The 21,441-nt window shown below is 44.3% G+C and overlaps 1 protein-coding gene across 5 annotated transcripts in view; it reads left to right on the top strand.

The window, feature by feature from the left end:
* Positions 1–21,441, top strand: part of Sdk1 (sidekick cell adhesion molecule 1) — an 883,473-nt gene that overhangs the window by 645,400 nt on the left and 216,632 nt on the right. For all 5 annotated transcript variants that reach the window (XM_078023675.1, XM_078023673.1, XM_078023678.1 and 2 more), the window contains 8 exons: positions 1,159–1,270; positions 2,362–2,552; positions 8,813–8,896; positions 12,279–12,473; positions 14,074–14,194; positions 15,364–15,527; positions 17,538–17,640; positions 20,053–20,229. In XM_078023675.1, the coding sequence (XP_077879801.1) occupies positions 1,159–1,270; positions 2,362–2,552; positions 8,813–8,896; positions 12,279–12,473; positions 14,074–14,194; positions 15,364–15,527; positions 17,538–17,640; positions 20,053–20,229 (1,147 nt within the window). The remainder of the gene's footprint in view (positions 1–1,158; positions 1,271–2,361; positions 2,553–8,812; positions 8,897–12,278; positions 12,474–14,073; positions 14,195–15,363; positions 15,528–17,537; positions 17,641–20,052; positions 20,230–21,441) is intronic.

Below are 21,441 nucleotides of genomic sequence, written 5' to 3'. Positions count from 1 at the left end.
GCCTTAAAATCCCTAAGAATGGGTCTCCCATCATGTAATCAATGTGAAGGTTTAAGAAAATTAATTTGCTGACTGCTGGCACACGCTTTTCTCCTCCTCCCCTCCCTCTCCCTCTGCTTACCCCTACCCCTACCCCTACCCCCTCCTCTTTCTCCTCCTCCTTTTTTTAAATTCATATGCACATTTAATAGAAAAATCGCATCCTGCTTAGATAGTGAATGCCAGACACTGAGTTATGGGAAGGAGGCTTTCCCTCTTCCTTGTTGTCCCTGTGGATGGCTGAGTGCCCACCAGCCTGGAGGCCACAACCTTTCCTTGGCCAGAGTTCTTCGCTGCTCCGATGGCGAGCTCTTCAGCATGAAGTGCTACAAGAGGCATTTTGCATTTGCAGTCGTTTAAATTGTTTTTATTTCCAGTCTCTTACATCTCCACCCTTTATTGAAATTCCTATTCTATAAATGTTGTTTGGTCTTCATTTTCCCTAAATAAACAGTAGTAAAGTGTGCTGTGGGTAGTTTAATTTTGATGCTAAATGTGTTTTAGAGAAAAGTGGCAGAAATGCATCCTAGTTTTCTCTCCCTTGTCACCAAAGTATGAGCTAAATTATTTATAGTTTGATACTCACAAAACTGAGATGGATTCAGGATATTTACTTTGCAGAAAAGAAAAAGGGATTGAAACTGCAGTGAAGGAACTGAACACTGTTAATTGAATGTGTTTGCTCAGGGAGTCACATTCAGCTGCTTTCTATTGACCTCTGTGCCTAGCGGAGTGCCTCACACATGACGTATTTGTGCAATTGACTGAATTTGAAAATAGTGGGTATATAGGTGACTCAATGGACAAAGTCTTGAATCAATGAAAAAAATAAAATACAGCCAGAAAGCATTTTGCAAAATGCTGAGTAGTTAAAAGCCTCATAACAGCCCTATGCACGGAGCACAGCATGAGCTCTCCGGTGCATGTCTCCTAGTCACTGCTGGGCTTCCAGCAGAGGCTGGATGTGTGTAGAGGGGGCGCCTGTGGTCTGACAGGTAGGTTATGGAGTTCTGGATTTCCTCTCGGTGTATCTGACAGGACCCTTCATCTGCTGTTCTAGTCATCCCCTCTTCCATTCAGAGAGAAGTTCCATGGACGGTATCTCTTTCTCTGACACAGGAGATATTGGCACACCTGAAGCTGTGGCCCCTGTTATTGTGGTTGCCCCAGGCAACAGGAGTGTGGTGGCAGGATCCAGTGAGACGACCCTGGAGTGCATAGCCAATGCCAGGTATGGTGTGCTCTGGATACAGACACACAGTTTAAGTATTCCTCATCCAAAAATACAAAATCTGAAACTTTTTTAGTATTGACATGGTACCCTAATTCCACCCCTGACTTTATTTGGTGGATCACAGTCAAAACACAGGTGCTGTGGCTGAGGTTGTGGCTTAGTGGTAGAGCACTTCACTAGCATGTGTGAGGCACGGGTTTGATCCTCAGCACTACATAAAAATAAATAAATAAAATATAGGTATTGTGTCCATCTACAACTAAAAAAATTTTTAAAAAAACACGCAGGTGTCCTTAAAATATTGTATGTAATCCCCTCTGGCTGTAGAAAAAAAACATCAATTAATTTCATGTTTTAGGCTTGGTTTCCATCCCCAAGATATCTCATTATATATGTGCAACTATTCCAAAATCAAAGAAAAAAACATGAAATACAAAAGCATTTCTGGTCCTCAGCATTTCAAATATGGATATTGAGCCTATACTAATAAATACTCCCTGAGACGAGACCACGATGGGAAGAGGGACATATGCCCTCTACTTTCAGCAAAGACAGGCCCTAATGTTCCCCAAACCTCCTGCAATAAGGGCTGCTTTTCATTTTAGCTATGGGTGATGGTGGAGCCTGCTTCTACCATGCTAGCTGGAGAAAAAAAGAGCAGGGCCCCTAGGCATCAAAGAAGAGTTCATTTCTCTCCCCTACTGTAATCATAAGCGTTCTCTGCCTGGTTCGTGGTCACTCCAGAATCAAGTTCGGGTGGTCACACCTCCCATGTAGCTGTAGTATCCCCTAGTAAGTATTTATTTTAAACATTCTTTTCCTGAGCAAATGGGATCATTAGCACTTATGGTCCATTGCTGCTGCAATTAGCTATCCTTGCTCAATAGCCCTTGAGCAGAATGTATCGTTGATGTGTGCCGTAAGGGAGTAGAGCTGTATCTGGATTGATTTTTAAATGTCCATTGTTCAACCCGCCATGGTTCCTGGTAGAATTAACTTTGTCGGGCTCGTGCTGAATGCCTGAAATTATTATTATTGCCATCTACATGATTCACAATCATTGTCACCGATGCCCTTGCTCTCAACAGGCCTGTGGAAGAGCTGAGCGTGCACTGGAAGAGAAACGGAGTGAGACTCACCAGCGGGCTCCACAGCTTCGGGAGGCGCCTCACCATCAGCAACCCCACCTCCGCGGACACGGGGCTCTATGTCTGTGAGGCGACACTGCAGGGGAGTGCTTTCGAGCCAGCCAGGGCAAAAGCCTTCCTTTCCATCATAGGTAAGGCTCAAACCAATAAGTGGCACCATCAACGTCCTGAGATACAACTCCACACTGACACTTCCCTATACATGAAATGGCAACCCTGTATTTCACCGACTTTATTTTTGAATCATAAAATGCATGTGAGGTTGTGTTTATCTTTCAAATTCATCCTGTTCTTCTTTTCCAAGAAGATGAATCTATTAAACCAAAAGTGTGGATGTGCCTGATACTTCCAGGAAATATCCTTCTGAGCACATCAGATCATAAAGCTTGGGATTGAAGGGCGAGGTCCTTGTCCTGGAAATCGCCTGCCTTGTCTGGCCTTTCTGCCCCATGCTTCTCTGTAACTCTTTTGGGCTATTATGATGATGTTCAAAAGTCATTCTATTACTGTTGTTAAGTTTTTGACTCACTATTGGATGCTATCTTTGGTTTCTCTAGAAGGTAGGAGTACAGATGTGTCATAAAAATGGGGTGTCAACTTAGAACCAAGGAGAATGAGAGGTCAGATTAAGTGCCTCTGAGTTGCCTAGCTCTAAATGCTGGAAGTTAACAGTGGTTAGAAAGTGTCTTGTACAGCCTGAGAAAATCTTAGATTTATTGTCAGATTATGAAAAGATTACATTAAATTGTGAGGCAAGTGCCTTCATTTCTTCGACTTTTCCAGCTCCAGTCAGTCCTTCATTTGCTTAAGTGGCTGTGATTACTGTTCTGGTACCCATCCTTCCTGATGGTAGCCACTGCTGATCAGAGCGTCTGAGAGGTCAGCTCCAAACAGGAGCATCTCTGCTCCATCTCTCCCTCCTATGAGTAAGAGGAATTGAGAACTGGAGAGGCAGGATAGGAAGGAAGCCTTTGGATATCAGTAGCTCCTTCAATAATACATCTTGCAGCTTGCGATTGCAAACCAAGGAAACCCAAAAGCTTGTAGCTCCCTCTGAAATTAGCAAGAAGATGTCAAGGGGCTTTGTGCCCCCAGTTTGGCTCTGCTAAACACATTGCAGGGTAAACCTGTTAGCCCCCCTGAAAGAAGTGTCAGGATAGTGCCTACCCAAAAAGCAGGCTTGGGTCCCAGATCACTGCCTGTTCCACTGGGGATCCAAGCTGCTCCGGTGCTGCCTATCTCCATTCCTTGCGGTGCCGGGGCTGTAATGTAAATATCACGTCTCGTTCTCTGCAAAGACTTTCATCAAGGTTGATCTACAGCTATATGAACACAGCGCATTATAGATTGAACCAAAATTAAAATTTGTGATGTGTAAATCTCTTGTAGACAGGACTATATTGTGTTAAAACATTTTAAGGTAATTTAAACAAGAGAGGAAATTTATCTCCCTGTAAACTAGAATGTTTGTTTCAATCATAATTCCTTTTTAAAATATTTAAGTCTATCATAAGAACTTAGGTCTTGCATTTATATCGGAACTCCAAAGCAGAATGCTTTTGTGTTCTACAGTTAACATCTCTCTGTGCTCTGACTTTTAAAGGCACATGAGCACACTTCACTTCTTCACAATGCTGATTTACATCCTCTTTTATTCATAAGGACTCACTGTGATGGGGGATTTTTGTGGTTGGTTCACACTGGAAGAGCCCTGAAGAGTGTCTTGAGGTTCTGAGGACTTGGTGGGATTATTGCCCCACATCCAGCCACCTTGGAAGGTCCTCAAAATACATGTCCAATCTCCCACGGCTGTCACCGTGGAACTGGGGAAAGAGCTATTGATGTAAACATGCAGATGAAAGAAAGCAGAAACAAATTGGCTCCCAATTACTTTTATTTCACACTGATGAGACCAGACAGCCTGGTTGCGCTGTTTACTCCACCTGTCAGCTTCCTTGCCGTATTGCTCAATTTCTGTGGTTTAAACAGGAGCCCTGAGCTCTGATCAGACAGCCTGGTGCTGCTGGAAGATGCCTGGCACCCACTCTAGCCTCTGTGGCCTGGCTGTCTGTCCTCTATGCCACACTGGGGCTCAGCTGTGCTGCTGTCTCTCAGCAGGCCCTTTTCTCCTAACCCCCACCCTGCGCCCTCAGGGTGACACACCACACTACTTGATACACTCCATGAGGCCATTCTGTTCCCTGACCACCCCAGGGCAGGGGCAGCATGTCCCTGGCCCCAAGGCATCACTTCCACTGGGTCACTTCCATCACCTCCATCTCCTTCCTGGTGGAGTCCTCCAGCCACTGGAACCAACTGTGCCACTGTGGCAGGTGAGGGGTGCTGGGCCTGGGAGCAACCTTTGGACATCTGAGGAACTGTGGTTGCACCTGACTCCCCTGCAGATAGGCAGTCAGCATTTCCTGCTCATCATATCCCAAGCACTATCTTTCACAGCTCGCCTGCCCATGTAGGTGTTTGCACCCCAGCACCCTGGCTCTTTCATGCCCCTCAGAAACTGGGAGTGGGAGAGTAACTACCACAGAGCCATCTTCATACATCTCAAATCTGTTCTGATTGTTTGAACACAAATCATTCAGAAATTTCAAATACCTTAAAATGTCATTACTTGTAGTATCTCTTGGCTGATACCAAGATCACACTTGAGAAGTCATTCTTCAGCTTTATTCCACAGGCTTCTAGAGCTAAAGCGGAGCCTCTCTTACATGTTCATGTCCCAATGTAAAAGTGCCACCTCCCTGCTTTTCCCCCATCCTGCTTAGAATCTCTACCCTCTCCTATTTCTGGGTGGAAAAAGTTCTCCACTCTTGATGGCTCACATGGTTAGACCAGGCCCACTTAGCTAAACCAAGAGTCTCCTGTTCACTGACTTTAGGTTGGTAACCTTGAGCCATCTTCAAGTCATACTCAGAGGCCCAGGGATTTGGGTGTGGATGTCCATGGGAACCATTCTGCCCACTGCAGTGGACGAAGGCTCCTGAGTGTAGATAGTGACAACTGCTGTGGCCACACTCTGGGACCTACCTGCTACTCACTGAGGTGGACTCTGGAGGGAAAATAGTATGGGGAATGTCTTCAGGCCTTGTGAAAATCCCTGCTTGGGACAAACCCTGAATTGTATTCAGAAGCCACTATCTAGCACCAAGATCAGAAAAAGATGATGAATCCTTGGTGCCCGTGACCACCTCTACTATGGCTGCCTCAATCAGGCCAGAACTGCACTATCACCCTGGAATTCTGGAGAGTCGGGGATTTGATAGAGGCCCTTGGTGGGGGCTGCCTGAGGGGAATCTCCACCTCCAGGTCTGAGATTGTGGGCTGGCAGCCTTAGCAGATATTCAAGAACCGCTGGTCCATGACCTTTGATTTAACACTGGGCATGAGAATCTTTTCTTGATGTCTTCTCGTTGCTTCAAAAGAGATAGAAGTGTCTGTTTCAATCCCCAGTTTTATTGGCTGCATTTGTGATCAATTTTTAAAAGTCCAGTGTGGGCTGGAAGCACACCTGTTCTAGAAAGAGTATTGCCGATTTGTGAAGACACATGCTCACTCTCTTGCCCTTTGAAGATTAAATGCTTGCAATGCTCTGTGCCCTGGAGGGCTAGCCCATAGCTGATCTCCACGCTTCAACTCACAGCCTCCATGGCTGATAGGCCTGGAATCCCCCTGCTTTTTCTTCTCCTAGCAGACTGCGAGTGAACAAGTAGCTAGTGATGGGGAGAAAATCCTTCCAGGCACCTGATGAGACCAGGCAGTGTGAAGAGCCAGTTGTTAGAGGTTGTGGCCTGCAGACAGTGGGGAAGTAATAACATGATGAAGAGCAGAAGCATCAGGGACTGCAGAGCCTGTATGGCCCAAGGTTTGCCTGCTCTGCTGGCTCCACCACCTGAAGGCTTCCAGGAACAAGGAACCAGCTTGCTCTGCTGTGCTATACCATGCCAACTCTCTGGGGGTGGGATGTGAAATGCTGCAGCTGCCTGGCACCAGCAGACTGCCCTTCCAGACTGGGCCCTGGCAAGGTGCTCAGGAGTACAGGGGGCAGGGAGCTCCCGCCTGTTGGTGGCCCTATGCACCATGCCCACTCACCTGGTGACTGACTGGGGAGGAGTGAGGGCACCTGGGAATGGATGGTCTCAGCCTGGCCTCGGCCCCTGGGTTACTCTGTGGACTCCTTGTCTCCAGCTCCAGCCTCCCTGGCTCTTGGGAGAAATTAGGGGTAAAATTGTCAACAGAGGCCTGTCTCTGGAGATCAAATAAGCAGGCCCAGCCACTCACCCCAAAAAACAAACAGAAAAAGAAGTGACAAAAGGCAGGAAGGGAACTTAAATCTGTGTAGCAGGGAGTCAAGGAGTCCCTCGTCCTTGGCTCTGTCTTCCAGGGACTGACAATGACTTTGAGGTTTTATAGGAAGGGAATGAAGGCAAGTATCAGGGTTTGCACAGCTGGAGGTTTTTCACAGCTGCCAAAGCAGGTGTGGTCTGTCCATCATGCTCTCAGGCTTGGTCAGGCGGGGCCTTGTCCAGGTCAAGAAAGTGGCTGCTTCTGTGGAGTAGCTTCACCTCATCACAAGATGTTTCTCCTGTCGCTCCTGGAATCCAAGGTGATTCAGAGAAAGGAGACATATGCACAATGGAGGCAGAGATGCCACATCTTTAGTCCTGCTTTTAGCCACCTAGGGAACACTTGCAGCCAGAAGTGAAGAGTCTGAGTCCTTGTTACATAGTCAGCACCTGGGGAAAGGTGCTGTGGTCCTGAAGGTGCTGGCTGTTTATAGGTGCAGATTTGCATTATCAAGCACAGATTATTTGGGAGGAATCTCAAGGGAGCTGTGGGGTGAGAAAAGCGAGTTCCAAAGGTGACAAGCTGTATGACCATCTATATAACATTCTTGAAATGACAGAGAACAGATCAGTTGCTGCCAGGAGTAGAGATGGGGGCTTGGGATGGGCATGGTTATAGAAGAGCAGCTTCCTGTGTCTCAGTGTGGCGTGGATGCATGAACCTGTACTTGTGGTGATGGGGCATGAAACTAAACTTGCGTGTGCACATGCACTCTCTCTCTCAACCACACACACATATACATACACCACACACACAAGCACAAGCAAAACTGGGGAGAGCTAGATAAAATAGGTTGATTGCATCAGTGTTTATATCCTGTTTGTGATATTGTGCTTGGAGAAGGAAGGTATTAAATCTGCAGCTTCTCTAGGCCTGGTCACTACAAACAAAAACTAAGCAGATGATTTGATTCCAGATAGTGAATTTGCAGCCATCTCTGAAGCCAGAGTGGGTAATTCAGGCAGATTGTTTCCACTTGAGTGGTCCAGGTAATTGCAGAATTGATACCCAACTTTGCCTCCATTCAGAAACCTCCAGCTTCTTCTCCTTAATCATTTCTTTGAAATGCTACATTTTTATTTCTGTTCCCTCTTTTATGTCCTACCCTGTTTTAAAGATACAGTCAATATAGGAGGCATGCCAACCTACATTATCCACATTCCACACAGTTACGATGAGAACAAGCCCCTCTGGAGACAGTCCCCAGATATTAATTATCACACAGAAAGTGAATGCACCCGCCTTTTGTTATCAGGATAATGAAATCACTACCATCTGAATACTCCCAAACTTGGCCAAGCTTCTGTTGAATTTCTGCTGAATAAACTGAGAAAAATATTTCATTTTACTCTCTGAGGAAATACATTGTTTAATACAACCACTATTTCTGTTACCCAGGCAAGTGTGGAGTCTAGGGACGCAGTGGTGGAGGGTTCCTTTTGCTGCCGGAGATGTGAAAGTCCCCTCCGTTGTTTTTTTCTTCCTCTCTCTCTCTCTCTCTCTCTCTCTCTCTCTTTGTTATTATTTTGCATTCCATTGATGTATTAAATCTATATTTTGGAGCAAAAGAACTGCTAAGACTTTAATAAACGTGTTAATAGGCCACAGTGCTCCCTGGGACAGGCTGGTGCCTTGCAATGACACTTTATTTGACATGCTTCATGAGTTGGTGTTTAGTTGAGATACTGAAGCAAACTAGCCTATAAAATACCGTGCTTTAAATATAAACCTTTACGAACCTCTTGGGATGGTCCTTCTAAAATGTGAATTAAGATATTCCATGATTCAAGCCCATAAACTGAAAAGTAGCCATCGCGCTGAGTAGTAATCTGCTTTCTGAAACCTTAGAATATAAATTGCCTCTGGCTGCTGCTTACTGAATCCTGGATTTGTGTGTGCGATGGTGACTAATGACGAAGTTTTTAGAAATAGTTTTTAAACAGAGCTCAAACTATTTGAGGCTGTTGTGCTCCTTGACATATCCTTCTTTTACTTAGGAGCTATCGATTCTTTTTCTTCTTGTTTAAAGAGCCACCGTATTTTACTGCCGAGCCTGAAAGTCGGATTCTAGCTGAAATGGAAGAAACTGTGGTCATCGCATGTCAAGCCATGGGTGAGTGTGGGTGGTGTTTGGACAAAGAGCCGTGATGTGAAGGAATGATGAGGCCTATGTCCAGGCCAGGGTTTGCGTCCCTCCAGGGAGACAGTGAGGGCCAAGCTGGGAACAGACTGCTGAGTGCAGGAGAATTTAGTAACAAGGCCTGTGACTTTGAGGAAGTCCTTGACCTTGCTGGGGCTTTTACTTCCTCATCTGTAAAATGGGCACACTAATATTTACTCCCAGAGAATGAGGAGGAAGACCTCACCCCTTCCTCCCAATCAGAGGGGAGGCAAAGCATGCCCCATGGATTCCCCCTCAAATGCTTGGTTTCCAAGACTCACAGCACACACAAGAAACTACCCTCATCTACCAGCGGTTGGGATTGGGGCTGGCGACCACACCCATCCTGGATGAAGGGGAATCATTTAAAATTTTTTTAACTAGAAATTTCCCCATTTTTCTGCTTCCCCAGATTTGGATCATCCTTCTTTTATTACTCAACAGGTAATTTCTCCCTCTTCCCCATGCCTTGGTTGCTGCTGCCCACCATGCCAGGCAACTGGAGAGGCAGGCTGAAGAGGCAACTTCATTAACAAAACCTGTGTTTGTATTCTGGCACCTGCCAGATCGTTCCCTGTTGAGACCTGGCCCCTTGAGGGGGGTATTTTCCTCTGCCCTCTAAGAGCTCACAGAGTTAAGTTTACTGCCAATCTTGCAAACTTTCTAAATAGTTCCATGAGAGAGATATTTATCATTGTCACACTGTACACATATGAAACCAGAGCTTTAGAAACCAAGGTCAAGAAATGTATTCAAAGCCAAAAAGATAAAACAAGGTGCTGCTTATTAAAACCATTGCTCAGACCTGGCATGTAGGAGTTGCTCATTAAATACTGAGGTCATATAGTACTGGAAATGCTTCAACCCCCTTCCTTCAACTACAGAAGCACATGCTCCCACCAGGACACCTGGCTCCTGGGCTTCCTTTCACCTGTTTGTGCAACTGGGTGCATGTCCTTCTGCATTTCTGAAGATGAGCACTGTGTGGCTTTTCATCAGAAAGCAGGCATCCTGTGCTGTGTGGGGCAGCTGCTCCTGGCTAGCTCTCAATGGCTGCTGAACAGGTCTCTCTTTCTCTTCTCTGGGTTCTGGCTCTACTAACACAGGCGCAGGGGAGGGGAGAAAGGGCGAGAGAAGAGCAATATGAATTTTAAATGGAAATATTTTCCTCACTGTGGCTGCATTGTTCTACAAATGCCAGCTTCTTGAGGACAACTCTGTGAAGGCGAAGCTATAAAATATTTAGAGTGCTTACATCTCAGAGACGAGAGCACACGCTGCAGCAGGGGATACGACTTCAGTTTATCATGTTAAATTGCCCCAAAATAGAAATATCCTTGTTCCCCACAAACTAACAATTACTTCTTAATAAGTGACAATCTTAAACTCTCCCTTTGAAAAGAAAATGTTCCTTTTTTGCATGATTTCTACAGGATAAACTGCTCGTTAAGCATAGACTTTTAAATGCATACCGATCAGGTCTCATCACTGCTCACCATTGTAGAACTTGCTGGTTTCTTTTGATAATGAGACTCTAACAGCTTGTGAAGGGAGGTTCTTCATGAGAGCCACACATGTAGTAGCCAGTATGAGATTTCACATGAATTGGTTATGCTTCTCCCTTGAAATGGATTTTTAATTTTGGTGATTTAATAAAAGATGACAATAAGCATAATTAGGGCAAAGAACAGGCTCTGAGAAGTCATGACCTTGAAGTGTCTGTAATATTAACTTTATTCTTTACTTTGCACGTCCCACACCTCTCCATGCAGCATCTCCAACAGGAGCTTGGGTGCACCTTCCACCAGACCATGGCAAGATGGGTTTTATTTCCATCCCTTTTACATTTAGGGAAACTGAGGAGCAGACCACTTGAGATCTTTAAAGAGGTCTAAGTGTTCCCTCCCTTCCCCATGCCTGATTCTCTGGACTTGGCTATCTGTGGCTTGATCCATCCTGTGTGGTACTTACCAAGCCTCCCTGTCCTCCCTTCTCGACTTCAAAAAGACTTAGAAAGGTTCCAAGGAAACAGTGTCCTCTGTTGCTGGTTTCCTAGGCCCAGAGAAGCTCCCAGAAGGGCCTAACATTCCCCACTCAGGGACACCACATATAGCCTGGAAGCATTCACTCAGCATCTGGGTCATCCTGCTGACCACAGCCACATAAAGGACAAGCTATGGAGTCCTCATGCCTTAGGCTAACAGTCCCTTCCATCTGCAGCCCGGAGTCTGTTCCTTGTGAGCTTGTCCTGTGCTGTCAGCATGCACCCCTCCCAAGCCCAATCTCCCCTCCTTCAGATAGAGCTGGCTGCAGCTGGAGCACGAGGAACTTAGCCTCCTTGGCTCGTCTCCATCCCAGCTCTTCCTCCACATCCCAGCCTGGAAACCTAGAAGCCTAACTGCATATAAAAAGGCCCTGTTTTCCTCTGTATACCATGGCCATGAGGAAGGAGGAGCTGCACTGTGTGCCAAGCCTCAGGATCCCCTCTTGCGCCTAACTCTTTGCCATGTTCTCAGCTCACTCATCTCTCGGGGTACAAGGATGGAGCCAACCTACACCCCCCAGAGCCCTGCCTGTTCTCCCATCAGTCTTAAGGAAGGAAGCAACTTTTCACACATCCACAACTAAACATCTCTTATGTTTCCATGACCTTTAACCAAATGCATCTCACATGCTTGTTACCTGATTGCTCCTCTAGTACAGTGGGGTTCTGTTCAGGTTTGTGGAATCAACCTCTTGAATAGAGTGTATGTGAAAGGTGGCTGTCACTCATGTTGTTGCTGGTAGTGCTAATGAGAACTGATGTTCCCCATTAAGCACTCACTGTGGTCAGCTGAGAGTTTCATATATAAATGTGTCTAATCTTCACACTTTTCCAGGTTACAGCTATTATTTCCTTACCCACATGTGAGGGAACAGAAACAAAGTGTTCTGCCCAGAACAGGATGTGACCCATGTGCAGCAGGCGTAGGTCATGACCTTATATCTGTGCCTTTGTATAGGGGCAGAATCAGAGCTCTTCATCTCCATCCCAACTGAGAACCTTGAGTCAACCACAGTAGATCTTTCTCCAAATAAGAGTACACACCCGAGCAAGTTCAGGGACAGCCTGGAAGGACCCTCAGCCAGGCATCCCGAGCTCCTTCTCAGAGGTTCTTGGTGTGGGTTTCTTCATGTCAAAAAAATCCCTCCTTGCAGGTGGTTTGGAGGACTGGTAGAAGAGAAAATGCATGAGAATGTTATACAGCCTTCCAGACAGTCTTGCCGTAGTCCTGGTGAGGAATTCCTGGAGTTTAATATTCTTAAGTGCCTGTTTCCCTCCACTCCTGCCCAGGGGTCCCTCTTCCCACCCTCCAATGGTATAAGGATGCTGTCTCCATCAGCAAGCTCCAGAACCCTCGGTACATGGTGCTCTCCAGCGGAGACCTGCGCATCCAGAAGCTATGTCCAGAGGACTCTGGAATCTTCCAGTGCTTTGCCAGTAATGAAGGAGGGGAGATCCAGACTCATACCTACCTGGATGTGACCAGTAAGTACTGCTCACCAGCAAAGCCAAGACAGGGGCCTCAGGCCAAAGCCTCCCACCAGGAAGGACCCTCAGCCGGGCATCCCAGACACACGCAGAATAGTGGCCCCTGGACTGGGTGTACCCAGGCCTTTGGCCATGGCCACCATACCTCAGGGGCACCTAAACCACTAATGGGTCCTGGGAAAGTCTCCTAAAGCCCATGAGCAGCAAGGACACTGCTGGTGCCCTCCCTGACCCTGTCCTCGGGAGCCTCTGTCTTCCTAGCACTGAACCCTCCTCTCTAGAAAACATCTCCCATTTTTCTGGACAGAATCAGAAAGACTGTGGAGTGAATAGCTCAATGCTAATCTTTTTATTTTGATCTTTTTTCTATTTTTATGTTCATTCTCTATTTTAGTTTTATTGAACAATTATAGTTCTTTTGTGAGTTTCTTTTATTATCCCATTAACAGAAATACCTTGGCACTCTGTCTTTGAAAAATAAAATAAAGGTAAAGGTTTTCATTGTATCTGTGGGTTTTCTTTTTAATCTCCCACAGTCGTAATATTGTTCTTCTAAAATGAAGTAGAATTTAGTGATTATGGAATTATACCTTTTCTGTTGCCCTTTTGGGAAGCAAAGTGCTGATGTCTCCGGGTGTGAGAGCCATTGAGAAAGCCAGTCGATGCCAGTGTGTGGTGCGTGGCCATTGGCGGTCACCAGGCAGGGCCTGTAAAGAGGCAAAATTTCTAAAGATCCATATGTGTATTTTGGTAAATTAGGGGGTCATTTCCTTGACCTTTTCCCAGGGGTCCAATTTGCCCTTCATTTTGGAGCATATGAAACGAGTGTAGCTTCAAGCAGTAGAAATAATATTGGATACCTAACTAAGTCAGAAACTGAGTTTTGATCAATTAGAATTATTTAGAGCCTACATTGAAACTGTGGCCAGGAGTTCTGGGGCAGGGATCATACAGGTTCTTTTCTGTAAATGGCCTGATAGTAAATACTTGAGGCTTTGAGGGACGTGGTTTCCACTAGTCAGCTCTGCTGGAGTGACCAGCGTGGAAGCCGCCAGATAGTGTGGAGCGAGTGGGAATGGCTGACCCAATAAAACTTTGTTTGCAAAAAACAGAGAGCTGGCTGGACATGGTTCACAGTGAGTAGTTGGCCAAACCCCACTGCAGCAGGAGACCTGGGGACTAGAGGTGAGCCCACCCTGGTGCTTACCTAATGTCCTTCAGCTTCAGTTTCTGTACATATCCCCAAGGGACAAAGCAGCCCTGTCTGCAGGATTCTCAGAAGGGTCAGACTGGAAATTCAGTTGAAACTGAAATGAAAGTGCTCCTCTAAACTAGTTCCCATGAGGATTATACTGAGTTACACCTCTTTTCTCTTTAGCATTCACCCAAAACTGCCCTTGCTGGTCCCTGCACTTGGCATTTTTACATCCATTTCTCTCTAGGTTGTAAAGGTAGAGAGCTCCTGGGAGACAAATGATGGTTCCTGAAAAGGTCTGTGTTTTATCGCTACTGCTCATTGCATTGGGTCTGCAGAGCCACGTGGCACTCTCCCCAGGGACAATGTGCTGACCACCTACGGTTCAATTCTTCTCCACAGATGTTGCCCCAGCGTTCATCCGGCGTCCAGAGGACACCACGGTCACTGATGGGATGACAGCTGTTCTTCGGTGCGAGGTGTCTGGGGCTCCTAAGCCCGCCATCACGTGGAAGACAGGCAGGTGGCTTCTGCTTCCTGGACAGCGTGGCTTGTGTGGAAGATCGGGCCTTTGCTGTGTTCTATTCTTTTCATTCTCGCGCATCCATGAATTCATTCAGTAAAGATTGAACAGCCATTTATTAACTGTCCCTACCAGTGCCAAACGCCAGAGGTAAAAGGGTGAATAGAACAGTCAGGATCCCTGCCTTCTCGAAAAAGAACAGAAATTAACAATAATAAGAATTGTGCAAATGTCCTCTCCTCCACCTAAGCTCTCACGGAGTACCCGTGGTCCCCTGGGGTTCTTTCAAATATTAAGTATTGGACTTGAAGTAGTTCTGCTAGGGCTCAGCTTTCCTATACATAGGAGGAATTGTTGCTTGTAATATTCAAAATTACGAATCATGCCTCTTTTAAATAAAGATGCTATCATTTTTTACCTTCCCCCAGCTTGACCTATGAAGCTTAATTTCAACTGTGTTTTCAGTTCCCTTGAAGACTGTGGCACATCACAGTTGTCTTGGTAGTCTCCACAGCCTCTTCTACAAGTCAGCCCACTTGTCACTAAATGACCAGTACCCAGAGCCCATCTCACTAAGTCCATGCTTTGCTGTGTTGATTCGAGTAACTTGGCAAATAGTTCTGGGTGGATTGACCTGGGGGGATATATCAGAAGTCACCTCTGGTCCTCGAGACCAGAAAGCTGCATGGCAGCACCTTTCCTCTCAGAAGTGAAGGTCATGCACTCAGACACGGTTGGTAAGGTAAGGACCTGGGAAACTGCAGAGCAGTAGCAAGAGGGTACCTTCTTTTATTTTATATATATTTATTTTTTTCTTTCTTGATCTTGAACATATAGCAGCTTTATATATAAAATTCCCAAATGCATATGTACACAAAGAAACATAAAAACCAGTCACCCAAGAGAATGATCACATACACAGATTATAATTTGTTTTACTGACTCTCTCAATGCTAGACAATAAGGATGTTCTTGGTTTTCATGATTCTAAGTAATGCTAAGAAAACTACTTTGGTTATTTTGTACATAAAATTTTCACTTTACTCTGATGGTCTTCTTGAGTTATTTTCTTACTTGCTGCCTAACCATTTTTTCTTTCTTTTGAAACTTTACAGTTTACACATTCTAATTTTCCTACAATTCTAAAATTCTTGTTTTCTTTCAGGAAGCCAAATTTTGGCCAGTGGCTCTGTCCGGATTCCTAGGTTCATGCTTCTGGAGTCTGGGGGTCTGCAGATAACCCCTGTGTTCATCCAGGACGCTGGCAATTACACCTGCTATGCGGCTAACACAGAGGGGTCCCTGGAAGCATCCGCAGCACTCACTGTGTGGAGTAAGGACCGCGGTCTTTATGAACCTTCCATTAATCATGCTTAATCATCATGCCATCTGTGCCTAGGGGATGTCAATATGCCCTTGGACTTTCTCATTTAATCAAAAGAGAATGATTATTTTTATAACTAATTTATAGACGTCTGTTGAGTAATTAATTTTTCACTTTCTAAAAGAATAATTAAAAGATGTATTCAAGACTTAATGGGGATATTTCAGGAGAGATAAGAGATTGACTTTTTAAAGTCAGTAAAGATATTATGCCCAACTAGCTCAAATAACAAAATTGATGTGTTGATTAAATTTATAAGAGTTTAATAAGGAAAGTGATTCAAGAATTAAAATCCTACAGAAAGTTTTTTTCCTGTGCTGTATTATGATTAGCTATACTCCCAGGACATTAAATATGAATGTTTCTCATATATTAGGAGTAAAGTGGAAGAAAATCAGCTTTTATCATTTTTGTTTTATCCATGACACTAGTTTCTGCAGAATAAATTGTTTTCTGGAATGTAAGGATTGGGTACCAAATCCCACTCCCACCCCTTCAACTGCCAAAGTACTTTCCCTCTCTTCTTCATCCAAATCCGTGTCACTAAAAGCTCATTTCAAAAAAAGCAAAGGACAGTGCTCACCAACAGATTTTCATAAGGTTAATGAGGACAGAAAGTTTAACTCACTTGAGTGAAGAATTTGCTAAAATGCCATCCTTAAATAAAAGTCATTATGCTTCATTTCATATCTTATCAGCATTTTGTAGTATCCACTTTGCTAAATCATCCTTTTCTAATTGTTTAGGTGTTCTAAAAAACACCGAGAATTTAAAAGGAGTTAATCCAAATTCCCATAATATTGGCAATTACTAAAAAAACATTCTGTTCCATTTGGTGATTGGAGTAAATCACTTCTGATTCATCGTGCTTCACCAAGAACTAACCATGCATTCAAAAACTTGTGAAAAATGAGGTCTGGATCTCTAAAGATCACTCATTAGAATTTTGTGTATCTGCTAAGATTCAAAATTGTACATGTACTAGAATGAGTGGTATACCACTTTGGTGGCTTACAGAGCATTCCCCTTCCTTTTTTGAGACAGAGTCTTACCATGTTGCCTAGGCTAGTCTCAGACTCCTGGCTTCAAGCCTTCCTCTTGCTTCAGTAAGAGGAGTGGAGTGGCTGGGACCTCAGCTGCACTCCACCATGCCTGGCTCTTGCAAAGCATTTTCAACCTAGATTACCCATGTTAATTTGTACAATTGTTAGTGACAGTAACATGTCTTTTCACTGACAAGAAAAATACTACTCAAACATTTTTCTTCACTCACTGCTAAAAATCAGTCATATCAGCCCCGTGACTTCCAAGTTCCATGCATGGGACTAGAGTAGCATCCCCCTCAGAAGTCTGTGGTGCAGGAACACAATGTGCAGGGAGGCTGGCATTCTTTGGGGCAGCCAGGGAGCTTAGGAGCTGCAGGTCTGCACAGAGCTGATGAGCCTCTCATGAACTCTGTAGTTTGGAGCAAGTCAAGGTGTTTCTGAGTATCCATTTGCATTCCTGAAAATTGGGAATAATTATATTACAGCTTTAACAAGATTGTTGTGAGGATTAAATAAATTAACATGAGTGAAAGTATTTTGTGATGGGAACAGGTACTGTGGGAACATTAGAAATTGTCCAACAATGATTATCTTGGAAAAGAATCTGGATTTTAACCAGGAGTATAGAACCTGGGAGGTGTTTGCACAGCATTGTCCACTCTCTTTCCCCCGGAGGGTGTGGAGGGTCCAGGCTGACACAGGAGGGGTGGAGAGGGAAGGTGGACTTTGCTGCAAGTGGGAAGGCTTGTTTTCAATTCCCTGAACACTTCTGAGTGCTTCCATTTACTCTTGTTTTGCCAAGATAAGAGAAAACTTGAAGGTTTTGATGTCAGATGATCAATTCATTATCCCCCTAAGGGCAAAGACTCTGAAACTTGTAATTTCATCTGAGCCATGTCTTGTGTTATTTCAGATCGAACGTCCATTGTTCACCCTCCTGAGGACCAAGTAGTGATAAAGGGGACCATGGCCACGCTGCGCTGTGGAGCCACTCACGACCCCCGGATTTCTCTCCGGTCAGTTTCCTTAGTTTTGATACTTTGGGATTTATTAATATTCTGTGAGCTTAAAAGTGGAGTTGAGATGGGGAGGAAGAATTTGGGGGATTTTGATTTCAGCAGCAGATCCCTGATTATGGCATCCTATGGTCACGGCTCCATCATTAATCACACGAATCCCATTTCCACTCCAGCCTTATGTATTATTTACAGTGAGCTGCGTTCCACTTCATGACTTCAATACAGCTTTTCATGATTTTTCTGCCAAGGTTAATACACTATCTGTAAAACGTAGTTGTCAGCAGCTGATACTTAATGAGAGAAAAATCCAGAGGGATCGAATAGGATTTCACCAGTGTTTACATGGGGACTCTACAATTCTCCAGAGGGGTTTTCTCTATTCCAAGGATGGTTTCCTTGTGTCATGGAGAGCAAGGGAGACCTGCACTTAAAAGAAAGGTAGCTATGGTTTTCTGAGATACTGAGAGAAAAATAACATGTGAAGAAGGAAACTAGCTGTCAGTTCACAAAAACAATTGTGACATCCTGCCAGGTGATGATCAAAAACTTGGCCCTTTAGGTAGGTGCATAGTGGCCCTCAGTGATGAGTTTTTTCCCAAAGAGCAGCACTTACAGAATAATTTATTAATTTTCAAAATCAGCCTTGAATATAAATCAAGAAAGAAATCCATTCATCTTAGTATTATTACTCTGATCTTAGCTCCGCGTAGTTCACCAAAGTGCTGGAATCAAAAGCCTGCCTGCTTCCTGGGACATTCTCTCTGAGCAGAGGTGATGACTCTTGATGCATATGTTTTTGACTGTGTTCACAGACTCAGCCTTTCTTTCACTCTTTTGGGAAGTTGTTTGGCAAATCAGGAATTTAAACATCTTCACCTGGCTCTCCAAAGGTGCCCAGGGCTCAAAAACAAGTTTGGTTTAGTTACAGGAATGCTGAATGCAAAACAAAATGAACAAACAGAAACTAGTGAGTTAAAGATTACCCAGTGAATCCTTGGAGGCTGGCTTAGAATCGTTATCATGCCTAGAAAAGAATCCATTCATTCTAAATGACTTTTGGAGTGCGATTCCAGAGAATGAAGAACAAACAGGCTGGCTTTCTGCTACTCTGAGAGCTTAAAGAGAAGCCCCTTGGATCTGTGTGGTTTTCTTGTAGTGTTGATTGAATGGGAGGCCCCTTGAAGAGAAAGAACTGGATTGTTCCCTCTTAACCTGGGGTTTTTCTGCCCCCGTGCTCATCTCTCCATTCCTTTCTTCGGGGATCTGTCCTGTTCTATCTCAGCATAATTTCAGATGAGAAGTTTGTAAATGTTAGTGCTCTGTGAATATGAAAGCTTTAAAAAACCTGGGTACATTTTGAAAATCTGATCAAATTATTCTGGAGGGGAAAAAAAAAACGAGCACTTTTAATCTCATCTAGCCCAGGGACATCAAAAGACTGGACAGGCTCTTAATTGATTCTCTATTTGAAAAGAAAAATGGGCTAAAACATAGATAAAGATAAAGTGAGGAAGAAATGAAATTTTAGGGGCCATCTGCCAGAATGTTAGGATTTTTAAAATATATGCTTAAATATGTTTTTGAGATACTGAGATGTGACTTTATTTATTTGTTTTGTGGGTTTTTTTGTTTGTTTGTTTTTCTTTTTGTGTTGTTGTTGTTGTTAGTAGTTGGGTAATTCTACTCTGGGATTTTTTTTTTTTTCCAGTACTGGGAATTGATCCTAGGATTTCCCATATGCTAGGCAACTGTTCTACCTACCAAGCTTTATCCCTAGCCCCCCAGTATTTTGGTTTGTTTGTATGTTTTTGGCAGTAGTGGGAATTGAACCCAGGGGCACTTTACCACTGAACTACAACACTAGATATTTTCCTTTTTATTATTTTATTTTGAGATAGGGTCTTGCTAAGTTGCTCAGGCTGGAACTTGCAATCATCCTGCCTCAGCCTCAGTCACTGGGATTATAGATGTGCACTATACCTGGCCCATCTGGAATTTTTTAAACAGTCATTGACTCCTGTTCAGAGGGCACTCTTGTCCTGCAGGTACATTTCTGGGGCAGGGGTGTTAAGTACAGTTTAGCAGGTGACAGGTATGCACATGATCGAACGAGTTCCCAGTTCCTATACACAAGATCAGACAAATGTTTCCAGTCGTCTTTATTGTCCTAGTTTGACTTCAGCATCTACTTTTGTATATTGACAAAGATATCTGGATGCCTTTCTTTTTCTTTTTTTCTCTTTTAGGTATAATTCAAAAGCCTTAAAAGTTACCCTTTTAAAGAGCACAATTGATTGATCTTTATTATATGCTCAAGGTCATTCATCAGTTGTTGCTATTTAACAGGGAAGGACCAGTGCTCCTGCTCCTGAGAGTTCTGTAACTGAATACTCTTTTCTTGGCCCACAGCTACATTTGGAAGAAGGACAATATGGTCATCACCCCATCTGGCAGCTCTAGAATTGTGGTGGAGAAGGATGGGTCCCTCCTCATTAGCCAGACATGGTCAGGTGACATTGGGGACTACACCTGCGAAATCATATCTGAGGGAGGGAATGATTCCAGAACAGCCCGGCTGGAAGTGATGTGAGTACCTTCTCTCTGGGTGTTAGCCAGCTCCTTGCTATCTACATTGCTACCCTCAGCCAGCACCTCCAAAGCAGTACCACTCAGAAGCCCAAGTGGTCCCAAGTCAATATGTCATGTTCTACAGGCATGTGCATTGACAAGATTTGGGGGGATCTTATTTTTAACTTCAAAGTTAAAATGTTGCATTCTTGGTGCAGATGATTTAATCATAAATTATCATCTCCATTGATCCTTTGTCATGTCTGCCCTACAGACACCATAGTGTGAAAGGCTCTTTGCCACACTGTGGTTAAGCAGCAGTGAGTTCATTTTTCTATCTGACTGCCCACCAGAGCTTCCTATCCAGGAGAAATATCAGGGTCAGCCCATGAGCAAGACCATTGCCACGGCAGTCAATAGACTTGGAGCTTAAGTTAGTCCCAGCTGCCTCTCTGTGGGTGAACAGATACTTTCCACTAAGTCTTTTAAATCCTGAAAATAGCAAGCAGCTGTCCATTACTTCCAGCCCAGACCTTCCTGGGGGTCCAGGGGCGCAGGTGGGAACCACTGATCTTTTCGCACACTCTTTCTTCAGCTCTCTCTGTCTCCATGCATGGAGTGGGAAAATTAAAGGCCTGTTGACAAATTTCATTTTTCCAATGTGAATTTATTTGCTTTTTAAAAAATGTGCACTCCCAGATATTCCCTAAGCACATGAGTATAAAAATAAAACCTGAAAATGAAACCAAAACATCACCATTGCCAAGGAAGCAGCTGGTGATGGTGACACGCCCACCCATCCATAACACACATACAGGTTCATCCCTGGCCACTGTTAGACAGTAGACCATCAGGAAAAGACATTTGTAAGAGATTTTTTTTTTCCTATGGACTCTGCCCACCTTAATCTGGGAAGGATTCTGTATACAAAAATAGCATTGGAACAGTTTGGGTACACATCTTATTTGTCTTTGAATCCTTAGATGCCAGCCAAGGGAATTAAGAATGACAAAGGCACTTGCTAAAACTACATACACACACAGCCTTTTGCCTGTTGCATGCATGAATGAGTGGCCAAGAACAAGCTTGCCCTAACCCCTATTTTTGGAATTTAAAAGGTTAATGTTGTATAGCAGCCAATCCAAAGCATCCTGCTGCACCTTCAGCATCTGAAAAATCCAAGATACCCCTTTTCTCTTTAGAGGTTAGCTACTGTCTGGAGCAAAGGTC

This window comes from Ictidomys tridecemlineatus, chromosome 10 (assembly GCF_052094955.1).
Source record: "Ictidomys tridecemlineatus isolate mIctTri1 chromosome 10, mIctTri1.hap1, whole genome shotgun sequence".
In the NCBI taxonomy this organism is placed as follows: domain Eukaryota; kingdom Metazoa; phylum Chordata; class Mammalia; order Rodentia; family Sciuridae; genus Ictidomys; species Ictidomys tridecemlineatus.
This window is presented reverse-complemented; position numbering and strand designations above follow the sequence as displayed.